Here is a 20,716-nt window from a genome sequence, read left to right as displayed (position 1 = left end):
CTTTATAGATATTGATTTCTAAAATCTGAGAAACTTGATTTTCATTTGGACTAATAAGTCCTAAATTAAAATTGTGCGCGCTTTCAGTCTGCAAAGCAAGTTTTCGAGTTTTACTGCAATTAGTTAGTCATAATTTGCTTTCATCTTCGAATGCTGGAATTAGCTTTTTAAATTTCAAATGATTTCTTAGAGCGTGATCCAATTGATAAATTTTATTTTCAAAATTGTTGTTTGTTAATTGAGACAAAAGTATATAAATTTTTTTTTGTAGATCTTCTTCTTCTTCTTCTTCTTGGCATTAACGTCCTCACTGGGACAGAGCCGGCTTCTCAGCTTAGTGTTCTTATGAGCACTTCCACAGTTATTAACTGAGAGCTTTCTTTGGCAAAGTTGTCATTTTTCGCATTCGTATATCGTGTGGAAGGTACGATGATACTCTATGCCCAGGGAAGTCAAGGAAATTTCCTTAACGAAAAGATCCTGGACCGACCGGGAATCGAACCCAGACACCTTCAGCATGGCGTTGCTTTGTAGCCACGGACTCTAACCATTCGGCTAAGGAAGGCCCCTCTTTTTGTAGATCTTGTCATATAATTTTCATAGCATGACCAATAATGCGTTGAATTGGCTTCTTCTCACGTTTTTAAGACGGATCAAGAGTTTAGATCATCGTCTATAATCACGGACTCGATTTTTACTTCACATTTTGGTATTGCAATGCCCCTTGTTTCAACAATGGTATTTGTTAAAGTCTTGAGAGCATTGTCAATATCGAAGAAATGTCAACATCAGGATAACTATCGATATATGTTCCAGCCGCGGGCTGCAAATCTCGTTAATGAAGATAATAATAATAAGAATATGTTCCAGTCGGCTCGAAAATAATTGAAAGTGGAGCTGACAGAATTGAAAATCGCTTCATGGGATATTTGAAATGTAACAAGGACATGATCAGCATCAAAATCAGCAAGAGTAACCAGTTGGCTACAAAGATGACTAGAGTCGGTTAAAATCAAATCAATCGTAAGGTTTGTAGAAGAGGATTAACAAGTAGGGCTTTCGGGGTATCGAATCGAGAAATATCATGAAGAGCATTCATCAAATAAGTCATCAATGCTAATATATTTTATTTTATGGCAAATCAAGTTTCAAAAACTCTGGTTTTAAATGACGAAAAAAGTTGATGTTTTATTGCGCACTTCATACCAAATTGGACTATCGCAAAAGTTGTAGAGTGCAGAAAAAGTGTGATTAAAGTGCACGAGTAAAAGTGGATTATCTCGATGTATTCGGTGCAATTGGTCATTGAATAAGTGCACCGAAGACACCATCATGGTTCAATATAACCCCGAATTGCTATCACGCTTTGAAGGAGCGTGCAATTTTGCAGCTTATTTTTAAAAGTTCTCTAAACCAAAAATTCGTATGGTCTTCTGAATTCAAATCACATAAAAAGAACTTCAAAATTTGAGCCAAAAATATTTAGAGGTGACGCAAGCAACTTGAAGGTGAATTTTCAAGTTATAAAATATGACCTTCAGTGAAGTGAACATAACATATTTTTCAACCAATTTTGAAACTCTTAGCATTCCCTTCGAACCTAATTTATGGAAGCTTTGTAGAATTCTAAATTTGTCTAAAATCAAAACTAGTTTTAATTAAAATTAGTTGACTCCAATTTTTTCCTCATTTTGCTTAAAAATGTGTCTCTGTTTGACCAAAACTTCATGAATACTCAACTGATTCCAAATCTTTTTTCATGCTTTTGAAGCTAATTTATTTTAAATTTCAACTCTTCATACACACATTTCACTAAAATATTGGTTTGACCAAGTTATTCAACAAAAACTGCACAAAAACATGAATTTTCAACGAATAACGCCAGTTTTTATTTTTCAAATTTTTGCCAATTATACATTATTTCTAAAGCAGAATCTGGTTTTTTATCATTTGTTAAACCTTTGAAAAGGACTTTGCAACAATTTGTAAAAAAAAATTGAAAAAAAAAACATATTTTTGCACATGTTAAAAAATATATGCACTATTCAACTCGTATTTTTAAACAAGATACAGTGGGATTCCGTTTTTGGCAACAAAGTCGAAATTTTCAGGTGCCAAAAATAAAACTGTGCCAAAATCGGAACCCATTTTTTTAAATCTAAAAAACATAATAAGGATGTTGCAAAGTCCTAGCAGTTATTTGGAAATGGCTCATCAAAATTATCTTTTGCACATTAAAGCATCTCATAACAAATGATTGACTGCATTCAAAAAGGCGCACAGAAACAGCTGAAATTATTGATCTACACGAAAATTCACAGAATATTAACTAAGACTTCAATTTTACCATAGTAATATGGATGGTATGTTGAATTCCAAGAGAAATGGATACAAAATGGTATGGGACAGTGGGGCTCAACATGCGGCCCTCAAGCTGTATGAGGCTCTTATGATCCAAAACTGTATTTTTGAAATCAACTTCGACAGATCTTGCTATGATATCCTAAGAGCCCGATAGGAAGGCTCTATCCCATTACCCCGAACGCCACTACCCCGAATGGGTCACTACCCCGAAAGACATTACCCCGAATGGGTCATTACCCCGAACGCCATGCAGTTCCTTGTTTTGCGGACAAAAATTGTTGACCATACTATTATAAAAGATTGACCATTCATGTATGCGTCTCTAATGTAAACTTAATGGTTCTTTTTTTCTGGTACAGAACCTGTTTCTTAGCTTAGTGAGCACTTACCCAATTCAATGGTAAAATATGCTGACATATTTCCTTGTCAATTCACATACTTGTACATGTGCCTCTTTGCCCAGAGAAGTCAAGGAAATTGTCAATGCAATCAATGTCCTCCGCCATCAGAGGAATTCTAACCCATAATATATAATCTTACTGAACAGCTGCGTGCTCACCGGTATATCGAGTCCTTGCTGGTGTTCATATTTCAATATTGTTTTTAACAAAGATTTCCCCATCTTATGAATACATTAATAACACAGCGTAACAAAAATGACATTTTTGCGTGTCTCAAGGATCAAATTATGTGTCTCTAGTAGATTTGGGGTTGCTGAATCTGGTGCCATTCTCAGTAATGTTCCAGCACGTCACAATTTTTAGCTACAGGTCGCCAAAGTTGTATAAAACATTGGTTTTATTAATGTTTACATGAAATTTAAAGCACAATTTATCATACTTTTTTGTAATCTAATCCACCAAACATGCAAAATAGAACTTGAACTTTCATTTCAGACATAATTTGATTGAAATTGCGCGATTAAATTTCGATTAAACCAATTTTTTCAACATGCTTGCAGTCTCCATACAAAATTCTTCGTTTCTTCTATATGGCAAAATACAAAAATTCTCTAAACCATCAAAAAATAACTTTTCCGTATCGAAAGTAATACAAACTTTGATGATAAGTATTGTTATACACATAAAGTTTGAATTCTGTGGCAAATTAAGCCAATATATTACCTTACAAGCTGGCAAACTTGCATGCAAGTTGGCTGAAATAGTCATTTTTTGCATTTTCAACAGTCAATATCTCAAAAACTAGACGTGCTATGATATTTATGAAAACGGCAATGGATTCAGCAACCCTTAATTAAGTGAATAGCGGTATTTTGGTGCTGGAGACAAAAACGTGTTCCGCAGTGTAATGTGATTATATGCTACAATAGAATCACGTTGTTTAAGTGATTATTCACATCATAGCTGCAAGCACTTTGCCAGAAATTTGCCCTTCTTTCTTTCAAATTTGCCCTTCTTCTTTCAAGTTTTCGTTGGATAAGCTAGACACTAATATTTTCGTATGAAACAGCTAAGTTTATTAAAAGCAGGATATCCTTAAGGCATTCATTGAAGTTAATCCAGATTAAATTTAATACAAGAAGATAAAAGAAAAGAAATTGTCCCTTCTTTTACCTTCTTGTATTAAAACAGTTAGGTCTCTTGTGGAACTGCTCACCACTTTTCTGCCATCATCATTTCTTCATTGTCTTGAATAAAACACAACTAATGTTTGTGGTCATCTTATCAAAATTCAGCTGAACGTTAGGGGTCGTGAAAGTTTTTACTGTAGTGGCCATCGTTTTTCTAACATGTACAAGTATATGAGCGTTTATATGCCACAGCTGAACAATTGTCTATCAGGTTGGTCTTTAAGCGGGATCCATAGAACTGTAGCATACCAGTTGGATCCATAACCCAAAATAAAATCCATGTTGTAAAATAACACACACCAACCATCCTAGCACCAAAGCAATGACCAGGCAATTATGCAATAACAAACGGCACATATGGAAGTCATTAACCACCGAGGTGCATCGTTCTATCGGCTCACCTTACCTCCCTCGGTGAGGTCCGGAGCTGGTTGCAGGCAACTCGGAGGAGTCAAATAACAAGCCAAGCCAAAGTGATCGCGACAAATAACCGATATTGCTTAGCATGCAAAGATGAACCTTTTGGTCACATTGTCAATCCAGTTGTCTCACCTATGCAACAAATTACTCTTTCTATCATACACACTTTAGCAAACTGTTAAAGATCTCGAAAATGTATAAAAACCTTTGAACTGCAATAAACGAGACGATTCTGATACATTAGCTCGACCCAATTGGACGTGTCCAAATTTTGCCATCGACCACTAATTGAAGAACCCTTAAGCGACCCAACTGGCAGGCGTCAGGTTGGCTATCGTTTAGCAAGTAAAGTCAAGTTCGTCGCGATTCAATTAAGAACAGCGAGGTTCGCAAAACCACGTTGTACCGCGGCGTACCAGTGATCGCGGCGTACCAGTGATAAGTGACCTAAAAGTGATAAGTAACCTAAATGGCGACGTACGAGTGATAAGTGACCTAAAGAACAACTCTTACAGCGATAATAACAGAGTGATCTTTCATTGCCTCAAAATCTTTTGGAAGATTATAATGCTAGAAGACCGACATCTAAAACATTATTAGTAAAAGAAGTGGGTAGCAGCGTCTGAAAGAAGACTTTATCACATCCTATTTTTAGTTGCATATTATAGCTATCCTTTTCACCTAAATTCACCTTTCTTTTTGAAATAGCCTGTTCTTTAGAGCATTGCAGTGTGGCTGTATGAATCTCACCAAAATAAGAGGACAAATTCAAACGAAACTTAGTATGTAAAAATGTATGTCCGATAGGAAACATCAGGTCGTCGTTAAAAATCCACAAAGACCCGCTAGTACTCTGAAGTAGTTCGCTACCCGAGGAGGAACAAATAACTCCCCAATAACTTATGCATACCATTTTTTGGTATCATACCAAAATTAGGTATTCTTCAGTTGTCAATAACTCAATTTGGTATTATAATGGTATTGAAAAAAATCTTTAAAACAATTAAAAATACGACTTTGTAATCTTAGCAGTTTACTGAGAATCGCCAGATTTCGCACAGCATCCGCAATAACTAACTATACATTCTCAGGAACCCGCAAGAAACCTTTAATACAGGTCTGCCCAACCTTTTTGGCTCTTTTTCGACATAAATGGTTGGTGCGTTCGGAAAAATTGATCGATATGATTAAAATTAGTCTCAAATGAAAGCTTGGTAGTGTATTTGTCTAATCCATGTTGCAAATTTGAAATTTATATCAACCGCTTTGCTACAGATGCAATTTAGTCCCACGGGCCGGACTGATTTTTATTTTTATTTGCGTCGCAAGCGAAGAGTTGGATATAAATTTAAAATGTTCAGCATGGATTAGACAGATATAGGGAGTCGATGCCGGTTAATACGCATTTCCAGGTGGGTCCATAATAGGCTCGTCGGCAGCGAGCCGGATTACATGGGAATCAAATGGAGGGTCCATAATACGCAACGTCAAATTTGTAAACAATCCTATTATGGACCCCGGGAGGGTCCATAATAGGCATTCGGACAACAGTTTTTCAAATGCATATTTCGCTGGAAAAATCGAATGATTTTGTATGTTTCATAGACGTACTATGAAGTAAAGACATTGAATTTGTTGTTAGACTCCACAAAACGTATATGCGTCTGAGATATCATTGCGGAAAAGCGTCTAGAATGAATTTCAGCTACTAAGGGGTCCATTACTAGCATTGAAACCCTACTACAAAGCTTTCATTTGAGACTAATTTAGTTCATATTGGTCTATTCTTGCGACCGCACCAACCATTTATGTCGAAAAAGAGCCTAAAAGGTTGGGCAGGCCTGCTCTAATACCTCTCCGACAGGAATACCCTAATTTTGCTAAGTATCCTCAAGAATTCGCTTTGAAAATTCTCATGCATAAGCCCACTATAAGAACATAATATCTCGAAAGAAATCTTCAGGATTCACTTAGAATACTGCTATACCTAAATAGGAATCACCAGGTTTATTTCAAAATAATAAAAATCCGGTGTTACATTTCAAAACTGTAGTATACGCTTTTTTTAACATAACGATTTTATACAGATAAGTTATGAGTAGTTCTCGCTCAAACCAGGCCGCCATCGGTACAAAAAATTGCAAAATTAAACAGCTGAGAAGTAGGCTTTGTTCCAATGTGGACGTAATGCCAATACTAAAAAAATAGGATGAAAGAACCTGATTGTGTTTTAATGGAGGCCTAAAAATTCAACTTGTTGAGTGTTCTACACCTACAACTGAAAGTCAAAACTCAAGATGGCCATCCGATTTTTTACTCAAAATAGTCCTGTTCTTCATCTGATCGCGGAAAAATCAACGATTAAAAATTTGTAATTTGTTGCACACAAAATGATGTTTGCATTGATTGCACTTGCCATGGACGTCAAAATCGTGTAACTTGATTAAGAAAGTCGTTACCATACCATACCATTACCATCACCATATTATTGTAGCTACTCTACACAATTTTCTATGTTTTATGATAGTGACCTTAGAATTTTAAATGGTGCATTAATGGAGAAACAACATATTTTCTGGCGAAATTCAAAATACCCGCCAATTTTTTTTAGCTTCAAATAAAAGCTACACTTTATCTCTACACGTTTAAAATTTGTAAAAGTGCGAAAAAATCTTTTTGAATTCATATTTTTTAAATAATTAAGACTCCAAAGGCGGAAACATTGATTTGGAAATTTAGCGGAATCAAAAATTCCAACATTTAAAATGTGAAATTCTGGCCAAGAATTTGTTCTAGTTTCTCCTATATGCATCGATAGGTGTGTTCCTCCAAATCACTATGGGCCAGAAAACAAAATTTCGCGACAAAATTCCAAACACCTTCAAAATGAACAAAAATGAACCTAAAAGTAATACAAATTTGAGGAAGCATGAAAATGTCATGTTTGGGATGACTTTTATGCATTTTGAATTGAATTGAGAATATTTATAAGGATTGAGAGTATTTGGGAAAATATGTTAATTAAGGCATTATTAATTCAAATTCGCTCATCATTTTACAAAATATATAGTACATTTTCAAAGATATGTTTCAAACATTTCAAAGTAAGTACACTGTTAGGTTTCTCAAAACAGTTAAAAATTGCATGAAAAATGTGATCATAGTTATCATAGTTGTTTGGAATGCATTGGCAACTGTTTATTTGATGTATTTATTGGTCTTTCACCGTACATTTGCATTTAATACACTATTAAAATTTTATAACGCAATATTGTTACTGTGCATTACCTATGCAAAAGCCATACAATCATCAGAAAGTTATATAGATATTGTCCGAAATGGAACAAGATAATATGAATCACATATTTGTATATGATATGCTGTTTTAAAATGTGACACTTCAAATTGTTTGAAGCGTTTCAATCAAAATCACTTTCAAAACCTTATTGTCAGAAATATTTTAGCTGTAATGGAGGCCTAACTTGATATGTTAAAACCTCAGAACAGCTGGTTAACCCAAGCTTATGAAATCCATTATACGATTACGTGCAGCAAGTTCATAAATAAGAAACGTGAATTTTTGTCCAGATCTCGTATTAAATTGATTTTAAATTGAAATAAATCAAGTTGAATTCAAAATCTTCTTTTATTTTCGCTGGTATAAGATGACTATTTTATGTACAACTGAATAGTTCATCTGATTAAATTAGTAACATTCTCCCGACAACACTACGCTTAAATTTCTGACAGGAATTTAAAAGGATTCAAACGATTTTTTGACGTTCTTCATTGATGGCCATTGACCTGGCCATTTGGTGCCATTTATTTTCTTTCATTAGTTTATACTGTATTTTTTGATATTTCAATGTAGTTTAGGAAGATAGTACAGGAGGTTGCCCAATTATTTTATTATCTATAAGGGAAAATCAATTCACTCTATGTGAACCATCAAACTTAGAGACGGGCTAATTTTCGATGTTTCTACTTATTTTTTTATAAATTTTGTAAAATATTATACCTATGATTTAATCCTGGTTGAAAAATAACCAACAGAGTGTGTTTGTTATTCTTTTGAAAATTTAGAACGGCAGTAAATGCCTATATTAAATTGAAGCCACTTCGATTTTAACAAAAACAAAAAAAATAGACACATAACAATCTCAGCCGTTTCATATTTCTTCAAAATCTGTTTTTTTTAATAAATCTTCGAGTTGTCATTTTTACCTGGATGTTGTCCAGAAACTACGCATTAGTCCCTATATCGCGAAACTCAAACAGATTCCTCTGTTGTGGTCTTATCATATCGTACAAATCATTGCCTCGGAGAAAATTAGCAAAATTATTATTTTTTGTAATTTTTTAACCGATTCAACTTTGATTTCTGGAGGTCACCTAGCTTATAAACGGAAACTTGCTCAAAAGTAGTGGATTATTATTGGTTTAGTTATTTTATAGCAATCAAACTTATTTAATTTGTGATTGTATGAACAGCATCGAAGTTAAAAATGTGGGGTTAAAAAATCTACTAAATTATCTCATGTACTTAAACCGATGTATCTCGGCCATCCGCAAATATATGCAAAAACTTTTAGTGGCACATGAAAGAGTGGAGTCTAGGCTTCCACTTCATAATGGTTGCAAGCCGAATACGGTGGAATACTTTAACTTTTAAGGTGAAATAGTAAAAATATAGTGAATATTACTGGTACATTGTAAAATCAATGCTTAAATTTAAAATGAACTTTATTTTTATACCACACATGTAAAATGCACTTAATTTGCTTTCCAAAAATGTGCTCACAATAATTTTTCTTGCCATTTTTCCCCTTAAACCAAATTTTCTTAAGATAGGGTGAACTTCAAGTTTTACAGTTTAGACAATATTGAGCCCCATAAAGTGCAATGAAATAATGTAATTAATCAAATAAGATAGTTGGTATACAATCACACATGCTCTCACTAATGAGAAATTCATCTCAATAATTCATTTTATTGAAAAAAGGTTTTTGGACTTTTGTCGCGAAATTTTTATTTCTGGCCCATAGTGCAAATGTGCGGAAAGAATCCAAGTTTCTTCAATGGTTGCACGCGATCGCACCTGCTTCAAATCCAACGCACTCACCTTCGATACCAAAGCGAAAAAGATGGGAGTGGAGGCGGCTGATTGATTAAACATTTATTACACACCCCGACGGAATTGATTCGAATTTTGATTTTGTCGGAAGCAGCACGTGTGAGCAATTGAAAATTTGAATTGGATTCGTTTGGATGGTGAATTTAAGTGGGTGGAACAAGAGAATACACTCAGGCCGATCAATTGACAGATGGATGAGCAGAACAGATTGATGGAGATGGTATTTGTTATTCCGATTATATATTTTTTCGCAAACGATTTCATTAAACTTTCAATTTGTGGCAGACTAAAATACACTTACACTATAAGGACTGTATGCAAAGCAATGATAATGTCAATTTTTTTTTTCTACCAAAAGAAAAAAAATTGTAACTTTTTTGTACAATAGAACTTTATTTTTTACAACAAAAAGTTATTTAAGTTGCAATAACTTTTCGTGTTTCGATATTTTTACACCATTTTCTAACATGTTCTCAAAAAATCATAGGTCGTCTAGATATAGAGATATTTGAGATAGTAAATTGCGTAAAAAACAAGACTGGTAAAAAGCTATAGATGCAAAATGGACACCCTTATTAAATTTTGTGCATACAGTTTGATTTATTACATGACATTTTTGTACTTTTTGCACAAGTGTCTCAAAATACATTGATTTTGTCAATCATGCTAGGTCTATGGAAGAATCTAGTTTTCGAATTGTCATATTCTTATATTTATAAACTTTGACTGATTTGATTTCTGAGCTCTGTTTGTTGATAGCTTTTGTGTGCATCAAATTTATGTAAAAAACTCGATTGAACTTCTTTTCTGCTTATGGTTTCCAAACCTTTTCTTGACTTTTTCAAAATTCTACGATTAAAGAAGTAATGAGAACAACCACGCACGAAACCATTAAATTTGGATTTATGAATTCATCAGCTTAGGTGTCCGGTACTGGGGGGCCTTCCCCTACATCAATGCACTGAGAAACATTCTAAGTACAAATTTTATGAAATCGAAAACCCTTCCATCCCCCCCAGAAGGTGATAATAAAATTACAAACTCACCTAATGATACGTAGAGCTTCGGTCGGACGTTTTCCTGCCAGGCACATAAGTTTCCAACAACAAACACGGTTACAACAACGAATGCAACGGTCTGCCCAAATAGCAGCCGCCGATGGCACCTCTCCGACGACAGCATGGTGAAGGCTCGCACAAAACGCTTCTTCCCGGAGAGTACGAGCGGTGCACCCTTTTGGACCTTTCCGAATTAGCACCTTTGCGTGCACGTGGGGGCGGGTGTTGTAAGGGATGCCCCACGAATTCACAACGATTTTCACACTTCACTTTATGATCCACCACATACCGTACAATTAGCACGTCATTGTTTGAATTCTTCTTCGGGTACGGTTTCACACCTAGACGGAATTGACCACTTCACGGTTTTATAGCCGGGATTCTTTCTGGATCGACGAAGCACTGTGTCAAAGTTTACGGTTTCCTACACACGATGACTGTTCGAGTCGATCTTTTTATGGAGATTATTATTGGATTCAATTTTCAACGGAACACAATTAGGAGCACTTGAAACTGACGATCTTTAGATGAATCCTAAAGGATGCAGGAATGCTGCTCGTCAGGTTGTAACTACTGGAATGATACACAATGTAATCTGAAAGAAAAAGAAAAAAGAAGGGTTATAGAACTTGTTACAACATTGCTGGTATTTATAAAACTAATGTAAAGCCATCCCCCATCTTCTTCCTTCGGGCATTATGTCCCAACGTGGACAGAACCTGCTTCTCAACTTAGTGTTCTTATGAGAACTTCCATTGCAAGAGCTTTCTTTGCAAATTGACCATGTTTGCATTTGTATATCATGTGACAAGCACGAAGAAACTTTTATGCCATGGGAAGTCGAGAAACTTTTCAACTCGAAAAGATCCTTAACGTATGGGATTCGAACCCAAGCCCGTCAGCTTGGTCTTGAAGAACATCATTTTCTTGTTTTCTATTTTCTCGACTTTGTAAACATCAAATTTTATACGAAGAAATGCTTTCCCCCAAGAAGCATCGAAATATCGCCAAGACCAGGTGATCAGTGATCAAGATCAACAAAGATTCTTAAGGTAAAACATCTCGGAATCCAAAGATGGCCATCACAATGGTCTGAATTAAAGCTAAGCTCATCTAAAATCTCAACATGGTTGTATAAGACATAAATCAGGTGATGTCCAAAATAGATTATGCTCTTGTTCAGTCGATATAATTTGGCCATCTGATGAAACACACTGGATTGTTGCATGCATGCATACTTGCAGGCGTATTTCGTGGATCTGATGATATTTGCTTGCATGAAATTATTGAATATCACTAATATACACATCCAAAAAGCGAACATGCGCATAAGTCACTTGAAAACTCTCAAATTGTTATGATATGACCATCTATTTACGAAACCATTTGCAAAAGGTACCCAAGTTTGACACATCGCAGTACACTTTTCACGGCATTCTAGATTACCTTATGAGCCATAAAATTTTGGGCATTTGCAAGGGACATGAAGGTCTTTAATTTGTCTTTGATGACACTGCGTGAATGATGAAGCAATTCAGAATAATGACATTCAACGGTCTTTCAATCCAAGCAACCTGAGAACTCTTTGAAAATATGAAAGTGTCAATATTGGAAAACCAATCGAACGTTTTCCGTTTTATTTCCGAAATAAATCCGAAATCCATGAAGTTGAGAACAAAATAATCTACGAATACCACTAGGAATGAAAATACTGGACATATGGCAACATACGCATGCATAGAGCAAATACAAATATAGGATGTTTTTTATCAAAGTGATTTCCATTCCCATCACTAACAAATCCCTATTACAGTCGACTCTCCACATCTCGATGATCTACATCTCGATATCTCTCCCTATGTCGATGATTTTTTCGGTCCCTTCATTATGCATACATTTTCACTCTCCATACCTCGATATCCCTTATCTCGATGTGATTTTCGTTACCAATTTTCTCTTCGTATGTCGATATGCCCATTATCAATGGTTACTAGACTAGATTTTAGAGATCTAAAACAATTTGCGAAGATGAAATGACATCTGTTTGTTTTTAATTTTCTTGGTAACGGAGTGGTTTTCAATCTAGTATTCGTTAAAAATTTGTTCTATGTCTCGATCTCTCCCTATCTCGATGGTCCCTTCGATATCGAGATGAGGAGAGATGACTGTATTATTGTTAAAGCCTATACCCCAATAAGTTTGGAGTGTTTAGCTATGAGTGATTATTTTAATCTGAATGAAACACAGCCAATGATTGACGACAAACAGTGCGCTAACTGCAGGAAGCCTGAAGCGATATCGAACCCAATTTGAAATTTATAAGCAACAAAATATTTTTTTCTGCAATAACAAAATTAATGAAAAACATTGATTGTCCGCTTTGGACCAAGACACGAGTTCACTAATTTGACGCGTGAGCGGTGCCAAATTCACTTGTTGCTATCCAGCTTTTTACGCTGGCCATAAAACAACCAGGGATGATACGATTCTGACGTTTCATGCCTACAGATTTTATGACAGGATCTTAGTAGCCAATAATTCTAGTTTGTTGATAAAATGGTCAAAAAGTTTGTATGGGATCTCTTCGTATCCCATATCTTATATTTTTATTATCTTAACATGTCATTTTTTATTTCAGAAGGCGCCGTAATTCAGAATATACTTCAGTACTATGAAGAGTTTCGCGATTCAAATGAAAAGTTTACTCAATTGTTTGGAAATCATCAACACAATGGTTTTAGTGAGCATTCAAAGCTTCTGGTTATTGGACCTGCCACGATTATTATTCATATAATTTACATTGGTGTGGCTTAGTTTCTCAAGACATCTCATATCCACTGCGTCCTATAACACTTCCCCGAATACCATTACCCCGAAACCCAGTTCCCTGAATGCGACACTTATTTGGTTTTACAAAGTACACTACACTGCGACTTGTCGCTCCTAACTCAAAATCTTCACTGACTTTCCTGTCTGAATTTACTTGTCTCTAAACCTGTCACTTGGACTAGTAACTGCTGGTTCAGCGGGATCAGTTAAGTGGCGTCGACTGGCTTTTGTTCCTTGGCAGGCGACGAACTGCTGACTCCTCGGATTCCTCCTGGCTGATGCAATAGCGGGTTGGTTGCAACATCAGCGTACCTGTGGCTGACCGTTGGCCGGTAAGTGGATCGCTGATGTCTCCACTTGTTTGGTACTAACGATGGTAGGGACGAATGACCTTCGGGTTAAAGTCCCTCTCTCAAACAACAACAACTAACGATGGATTGCGGCTGGCGCGTACTTTGCTGACGTCTGCGTGTACTGGGGCTCAAGTTGTCGAGGGGTTGGAGGATGCGTACATAACTAGCTCTCAAAAAAATCGTCTAACACAATTGTCTTGTACGAAATTCAAAGTTGAGAGTGACTCCAGTCCAGACGAGTGACCCAGAAAATAAGCCCCTGCATTACTTGTCTGTATTACATCTTGTCGGTATAACAATTTACAACAAAAGATGTGTTCTAATTGTTGAATATTATTTCGAAAATTTCACTTGCAAAGTGATTGTTGGTATCTTATTTGCACCTTTTAAGGTGATTATAAAGCAAAGCCAAACTTTGAATTTTCAAGTGCACAAGACTGGAGAATCTGGCAACAGATCGCGTGGAAAATCAAATCAACTTGCTTGCTTGCTGGTGGTGAGCAATGGGATACATTTTCAATGGGAAGCGCTGTTTGGTTCTCAAGACTTGTGCTCTTGAAAATTTGAGGTGTGGCTTCGTTCTATAATCATCTTAAATAGTTGAAGGAGCGTCCATTAACATGTGAAAACGAAATCAAATCAAAACAAATCAGCATTATCATCAGTTCGAAAAATGTAGCAATGAATCTGAAACACAGCCATCCTCACAAAATTAAGTGCAGTCTGAGTGAGCTTTTGGTTCTCACTTGATCCTTAAAGAATAGCTATTGTTTAAAAGAAAAACAAATTTAAGATAACAAAAACACGAATTCAAATAAATTCAAGTAGTAAATTATATTCATGTCAGCGGCTTTTAGGCTAGTATCGTTATTATAGTATCGTTATTAAAGTAACACTTCGTCCTACTGAGGAGGAGTTTTCTTCTTCCGAAACTCTAGATTATTTTTGTCATATATATTAGCGACAATTTGATCAGTCTGCTTTGAGTGGTGGTCGTGAGCGGAGGCATTTTAGTATTGTGCGTTGTTTTGTCGGCTGAGTTGTAATATTAGTAAATTTTAGGAGAAATGTGCTGATAATTCATATATTTAAAATCAAAATGTTGAAATGTGTTTAAAAATCATCAAATATTGTGCAAGATATAAGAGATTGGTTTGGTGGTCAGTTGGAAAATGTGCGAAGAAGCTGAGAAGAAAGATCTCATTTTAATGAAATTAATACTAGATGTGAAAGAAATGGTTCGGGATTCAATAGTGTTAAGTGATTTAGAAAATGAAATAGAATTTCAAAGCCAGTAGAATATCAGATCTCTAAAGTGAAAAAAACCGCATTCTCTTCACCCAGAGAAGAAGAAGAAAGTGAGAAAACGTGAACACATATGTGTGAGTAGGAGCGAAAATCAACTTGCGGTTCTGCAACGCCTACACTCATGTCACACGAGTGACACCAAAAGGAAGCGCCGACCATCGGGCTGCCAGTTTGAACTTTAATACGAAGATAAGTACTTATTCAGTTTTTCATTAGATGATTCTCATGTATGCAAGCATCAGCATGTATAATACTCAAATTTGCAAAACATCAATATTTGTTTTAGGTTATCAAAACAAAGCTGGCTTCAATACTCATGTTTGATTGAATGTCTTTTAAAAGGTACAGGTTTATGTAGACACGTTCTTCTGTTTGGCATATTTTAACATTGTTTGATAACACTGGATGCTACAATACACCTGCAACATACGAATTGCATCGCGTAACATCATCCAATCCAACACTGTCGTTGTCTGATTAGAGAGGAGATTGCTATCTCCCTTCCTCTTGCGTGTGCATATGCTGCTTTTGAAATTTCTCGTTACAGTGGCTGAGGTGACAGAATAACGAAGCATTGCAGCAGAGTTCTGGATTTCGTCGGGTGGCGGAAATCATTGCTGAGTGCCACTAGTTCTCTCTTTCGCTCTTTCGCTACCCAATACTTGCTCTGCATTGGAGCGGCGGGAAAGTGGAAGAGGGGATTGGTGACACGTAGCGGTGAGCTGGGTGAACTTACTGCTTTGGTATTGCAGAGTAGTGGTATTGCAAACTCTGCTCATCAATGATTTTTCTTCAATTGTATTTGTGTTCTAGGAATAATTTTGATTACAGGTATTGACCTTGAGGATCAAAGTGGCGGTGAACACGATATGGATGTGTTTGAATTACATTTTTTTTCTGTTACGAATGTTTGAAACTATTGTATACGATTGTGTCGTTTTAGTAAAATATTATTACAAATGGATATGATTCTAGCTTAATTTAAGATATTATCTTGGAGGTCGCAGGTGGCCGAGTGTCTAGCTTAATGTTTGCAAACATAAAAAAAAACTATCATCGCTTGTATATAGAGGAGGATTTTTTCTGCATCTTAGCTTTGTCAAATAACGTGTATATCCATCCGTTTGCATAGAAACAACAATCCACAAACTTGGTTACCAATTACTGTCAGGGCGAAATTAGGCGAGAATTGTTTTACAAATGAATATATTTAAATTGTTTAGTTTTGATGAAAGGCGCCTAAAGGAATGAGCCTTGTTTTTTGTGGGTTTAAAACATTTATTTCTTTTTATCGATCAAGTCTACTTTTCATATCTCGATAAGTTTTCATGGCTCTTTCAAAGGTAGGGTTACCATATTTGCTCTCACCAGAAAGAGTACATTTTTCCAACTCTATAAGGGGTCATGCACAAATTACGTCACGCTCCGAGGGGGGGAGGGGGTCAAGTCAAGTGTGACAAGCCTTACAAAAATTTTGGAGGACTCATACAAAAAACGTGACAAAGGGGGGGGGGGGAGGGGGTCAAAAAAGTTGAAATTTAGCGTGACATAATTTGTGTACCATCCCTAAAAGAGTACTAAAGAGCACACTTAGCATATCCTGAAAAATTTAAAATGCACTGTCAATTCATAAGTACGGTTAAATAATAAAAAAAATATTACAGTTTCGTAATTCCAACCACTCTTCGTACATTACAATTAAGTTTGTCAGGGAGACACTATTTTCAACTTTTCATTATATTTCATGAAATTCAAACCTAATTTTTTTCATCAGTTCTCTAATATGCTTGCTTGCTATGTATATTGAACATTGACTCTGAGCGAATGAATATTTTTTTTAATAATAATGTTTACTGTACAGAAATTTCGTCTTTTTAATACAGCAATGACCCGATTTTGTCTACCTCCAATTTCAGTTACCCCCGATTTTAGCACCTTTTTTGACCAGATTTGGTCTACCCCCGATTTGAGCATCCTTTTTGCCCGATTTTGTCAGCCTCAAATATATATATTTATTTTTATCAAACTAAAACCCATCTATACTGGCAATATTGGATACATTAAGTCAATTATGGCCTAGGCCACGTCTGTACAATCATCTAAAGAACGAAATTTGAAATTTGAAATTTTTAATATTTATCAAAAAAAAAGTGTTCATTGGTACGTTAGATAACGGTAAATAGTAAATGAAAGTGAAAAAAAAAATGTTTAAATTAACTAAATTTTAGAACTAAGTCTTTAAATTAAAATAAAACTTGAAATTAGTCGAAAAAAGTTACCCGATTTTATCTTTTTCCCGATTTTGTCAACCCTAAATGCAGCATGGGGCTGACAAAAACGGGATATTACTGTATTGTCTTGGAAATAAAGTTTGTTGAAAAAAAAACTTTTTCAGTGTTTAGCAATACTGTTCTTAAGAAAATGTAGAAATGTAATGAAATCATAAGACTGAGGAGAGTGAGACGTGGATCTGAAAAGAATCTCAAGCATTGTCTTTGATTCAAGTTTTATTACCTACACTCTTAAAAATAATGAAAATTACTGTGGACGTAATTCTGGTTATGACTGAATGATACATGATGTAAGTGATGGAACGACACAAAAACGTGTCCTTGAAGATGTGTTGAACAAAAAATGTAATTTTACATGTTAGAGGACACGAAAACAATGGGACTGTTATCGATATTTCCCGAATCAGACACTAATGTAATTTCAATCCGACACAAATTTACGTCATTTGGCTCGCTTCTTTTATGTGCATCCAAAAAGACGTAAATCACAACATTGTTTGGTACTGTGTACTTGTTAAAGCGTTATGATAGTGAGAAACTGGATTGATTTAATAGTTAACTTTTTTGTTTTCGATACTTTATTTTATAGTTGGTCTTTTGAATTCCCAGTTTTTTTCAAAAATTGCATCGTCAAAACGACGTTCCAAGAAAAGTTGTTTCAATTAGGTTAAATATTTCAAAATGATGTGATCTTAAATTTTAATTGACCTTTTTAAACTGAAAGTTGATATTTAGTTCTAATTATTGTTGAGCTGATTGTGTCAATTCGATCCAGCCGAAAATCGGTGGATCATCAGTGTTATCCTATAAAAAGGATTATTCTGATTTCTTTGACAGGTTATTCGATTTGTTCGACTATCGACAGTAAAATCTGAAAAAGAGTACACTTGAGCCCGTTTGGCAAAAAAGAATAGTACACAATTTTTTAAGATAAAAAAGAGTACATGTACTCTAAAAAGAGTACGTCTGGTAACCCTATTCAAAGGTACTTTCAAATACATCTGCTTTGACATTCTATAAGCCCTATTCCCCTATCTAAATATTGGAAGTAAACCATAGTTTAATGTTTCATTTCAAAGTTTTGTTTTTATCTTAGCTATTTATTTTTGGAATTTATCATATTCCACATTATTTTGTCAACAGATTCAATCATGATAACGCAGCGTTAATGTTCATTTAATTCAATTATTATTTTCAAGGAACGCAAGTTATTTGATTCTATGTAGATTATTATACTGTTAAATTGGTTTAACTTTCAGGAGCAGCATGGAACCCACTTATCGGAGATACTAACTTAGCATTATTATTCATGTTTCAGCAAATCGTCTACATAATTTTCAAATTTTGTATATTTACATATATATCAACATATTTATTTCGTTTTATCATATGTTGGGATTTGGAAGGGTGCATCAGGGCATCATTGAAGTTACAGCTGGACAATAGAGTGGAGTACCAACCGGAGTATAGGAGAATGCGCCGTAACATCTTTGTAGATTTTATTACCATATTATTATATATATATTACTATTTGTTCTACTATATAACATTTCACTATACGTTTTGGGAAGGGAGGGAGCATCAGGGCATCATTGAAGTTACAACTGGACAATGAAGTGGAGTGCCAATCGGAGTCAGGAGGAAAAGTGTTAGTCGTTCGCGTCTAGTACTTTTCTCTCCAACAGTTGTAAAAGATTTGACGCGCCCTTCTTCTAACAAACCTTTCCGTGGAAAGCTCTACAAGTATTGCAAATTCTAATACTCAATCTGTTGGATCATATGGCTGGAAGGAGATTCTCTATTTCCCGCGGGTTTCGCGTAAGTGTTTCTGCTTACGGGTCCGCCACCCCCCTTTTGACCCTTCATACAGCGGTATGTTGAATGCAGATTGGTAATAAAATTTGACCTTACTGTTGAGTGGAGCCGCATGCAGAGCAAGACTCAAGCAAGGATTGGTGGCTACTTACATACATACATATATTAGCGACAGTTTGATAGACAATGACCTCCAACGAACAAGAGAAGACGTGCTTAAATTCTACTAATTATTTAATAAAATATATGGTGTTCATTTGTCGGATCTTCATTTTGAATTTTTCGGAGCAAGAAAATTCGGGGTTATGGTCCATTCGGGGAAATGGTATTCGGGGTAACGGACTATTCGGGGTAATGGATTTCGGGGTATTGGTTTTCGGGGCGATGGTTTTCGGGGTAAAGATATTCAAGGAAATGTTATAGGATCATCCACCGCACGAATGACGATTTCCGGAATGAACTATTTCTCCGAAAACTATTTTCCCCGAAAAAGTCGTAACATAATTGACATACTGAAAGTTATTCATGATCCGGCTGCCAAAAAGTATTTAACGTGCTAGTTGATGTAAGATCAGATAAAAATTGATTAATTTGTTATAAAATCCATGTGTTCTATTATATGATAATATATATTATATAACAGATGTTCAATATAATGTGCCACGTGTATTTGACTCAAAGCAAATTAGTTTTTTTGGTGATAGCCTGATGAAAAAGCGATTACGTGATAGGTAGTTTTATTGGAAGCGGTATATTTTGAGTATAGATATTTGGCTTATGGACATTTGGCCGAATGAACGTTCTATCGTTGGTAGTTCGACCTTGTTGATTTTAGATTGGCTTTTCAGTCTTGACAAAGTTAAAAACTGTTATTTTATCTTGTTTATTTATTTTTATTACCGCTTCCAATAAAACTGCTTCGCTTTTTAATCAGGCTATCACCAAAAAAACTAATTTGCTTTGAGTCAAATACACGTGGCACATTATATTGAACATCTGTTACTTAAAAACCTTGTACATTGCTTATGTAAGATCAGTTCTAGAATATTGTAGTATTGTGTGGTCTCCACATATTAAAACACATGGTGATAGAATCGAATCAGTACAGAAGCAATTTCTTTTATATGCCTTACGCAAATTAGGCTGGACAACGTTCCCACTACCAGCATACGAGGCTCGATGCATGCTTATCGATATTCGAACTTTAAATGAGCGTCGCAAAATTGCAGTACCGTAATCCGGGGTATCATTGATCAGCGGGGTAACATTGATCGGAATGACTCACCTCATCAAAAGTTCGTATCATCATTTATTGATGAAACATTTCCAAATCATGAATGGTGCTTCTCTTTTTTATGTTCATGAGCTAATAAATGTGATTATTTTTGTGAAAATTGCGTTTACCTTATGCGTAAATTTGTCAACTTTTCGAAATAATGATTTTAATTGGTTAGGATGACACTACCGAAGATTCATGTCTCACAGAAGTTCTGCAAACGATATTAGCAAGGAAAATGTGATTCTTACTAAAAATGACATCGCCGCAAACGATT

The 20,716-nt window shown here is 35.4% G+C and overlaps 1 protein-coding gene across 5 annotated transcripts in view; it reads right to left on the bottom strand.

The window, feature by feature from the left end:
- LOC5575438 (semaphorin-1A) overlaps positions 1-20,716 on the bottom strand; it is a 612,610-nt gene that overhangs the window by 503,788 nt on the left and 88,106 nt on the right. For all 5 annotated transcript variants that reach the window (XM_021844666.1, XM_021844665.1, XM_021844669.1 and 2 more), the window contains exon 2: positions 10,556-11,162. In XM_021844666.1, coding sequence (XP_021700358.1) covers positions 10,556-10,691 — 136 coding nt within the window. In that variant the 5' untranslated portion in view covers positions 10,692-11,162. The remainder of the gene's footprint in view (positions 1-10,555; positions 11,163-20,716) is intronic.

This window comes from Aedes aegypti, chromosome 2, assembly GCF_002204515.2.
Source record: "Aedes aegypti strain LVP_AGWG chromosome 2, AaegL5.0 Primary Assembly, whole genome shotgun sequence".
Classification (NCBI taxonomy): Eukaryota; Metazoa; Arthropoda; class Insecta; order Diptera; family Culicidae; genus Aedes; species Aedes aegypti.
Note: the sequence above shows the minus strand (reverse complement) of the source record. Positions and strands in the feature narration are given on the sequence as shown.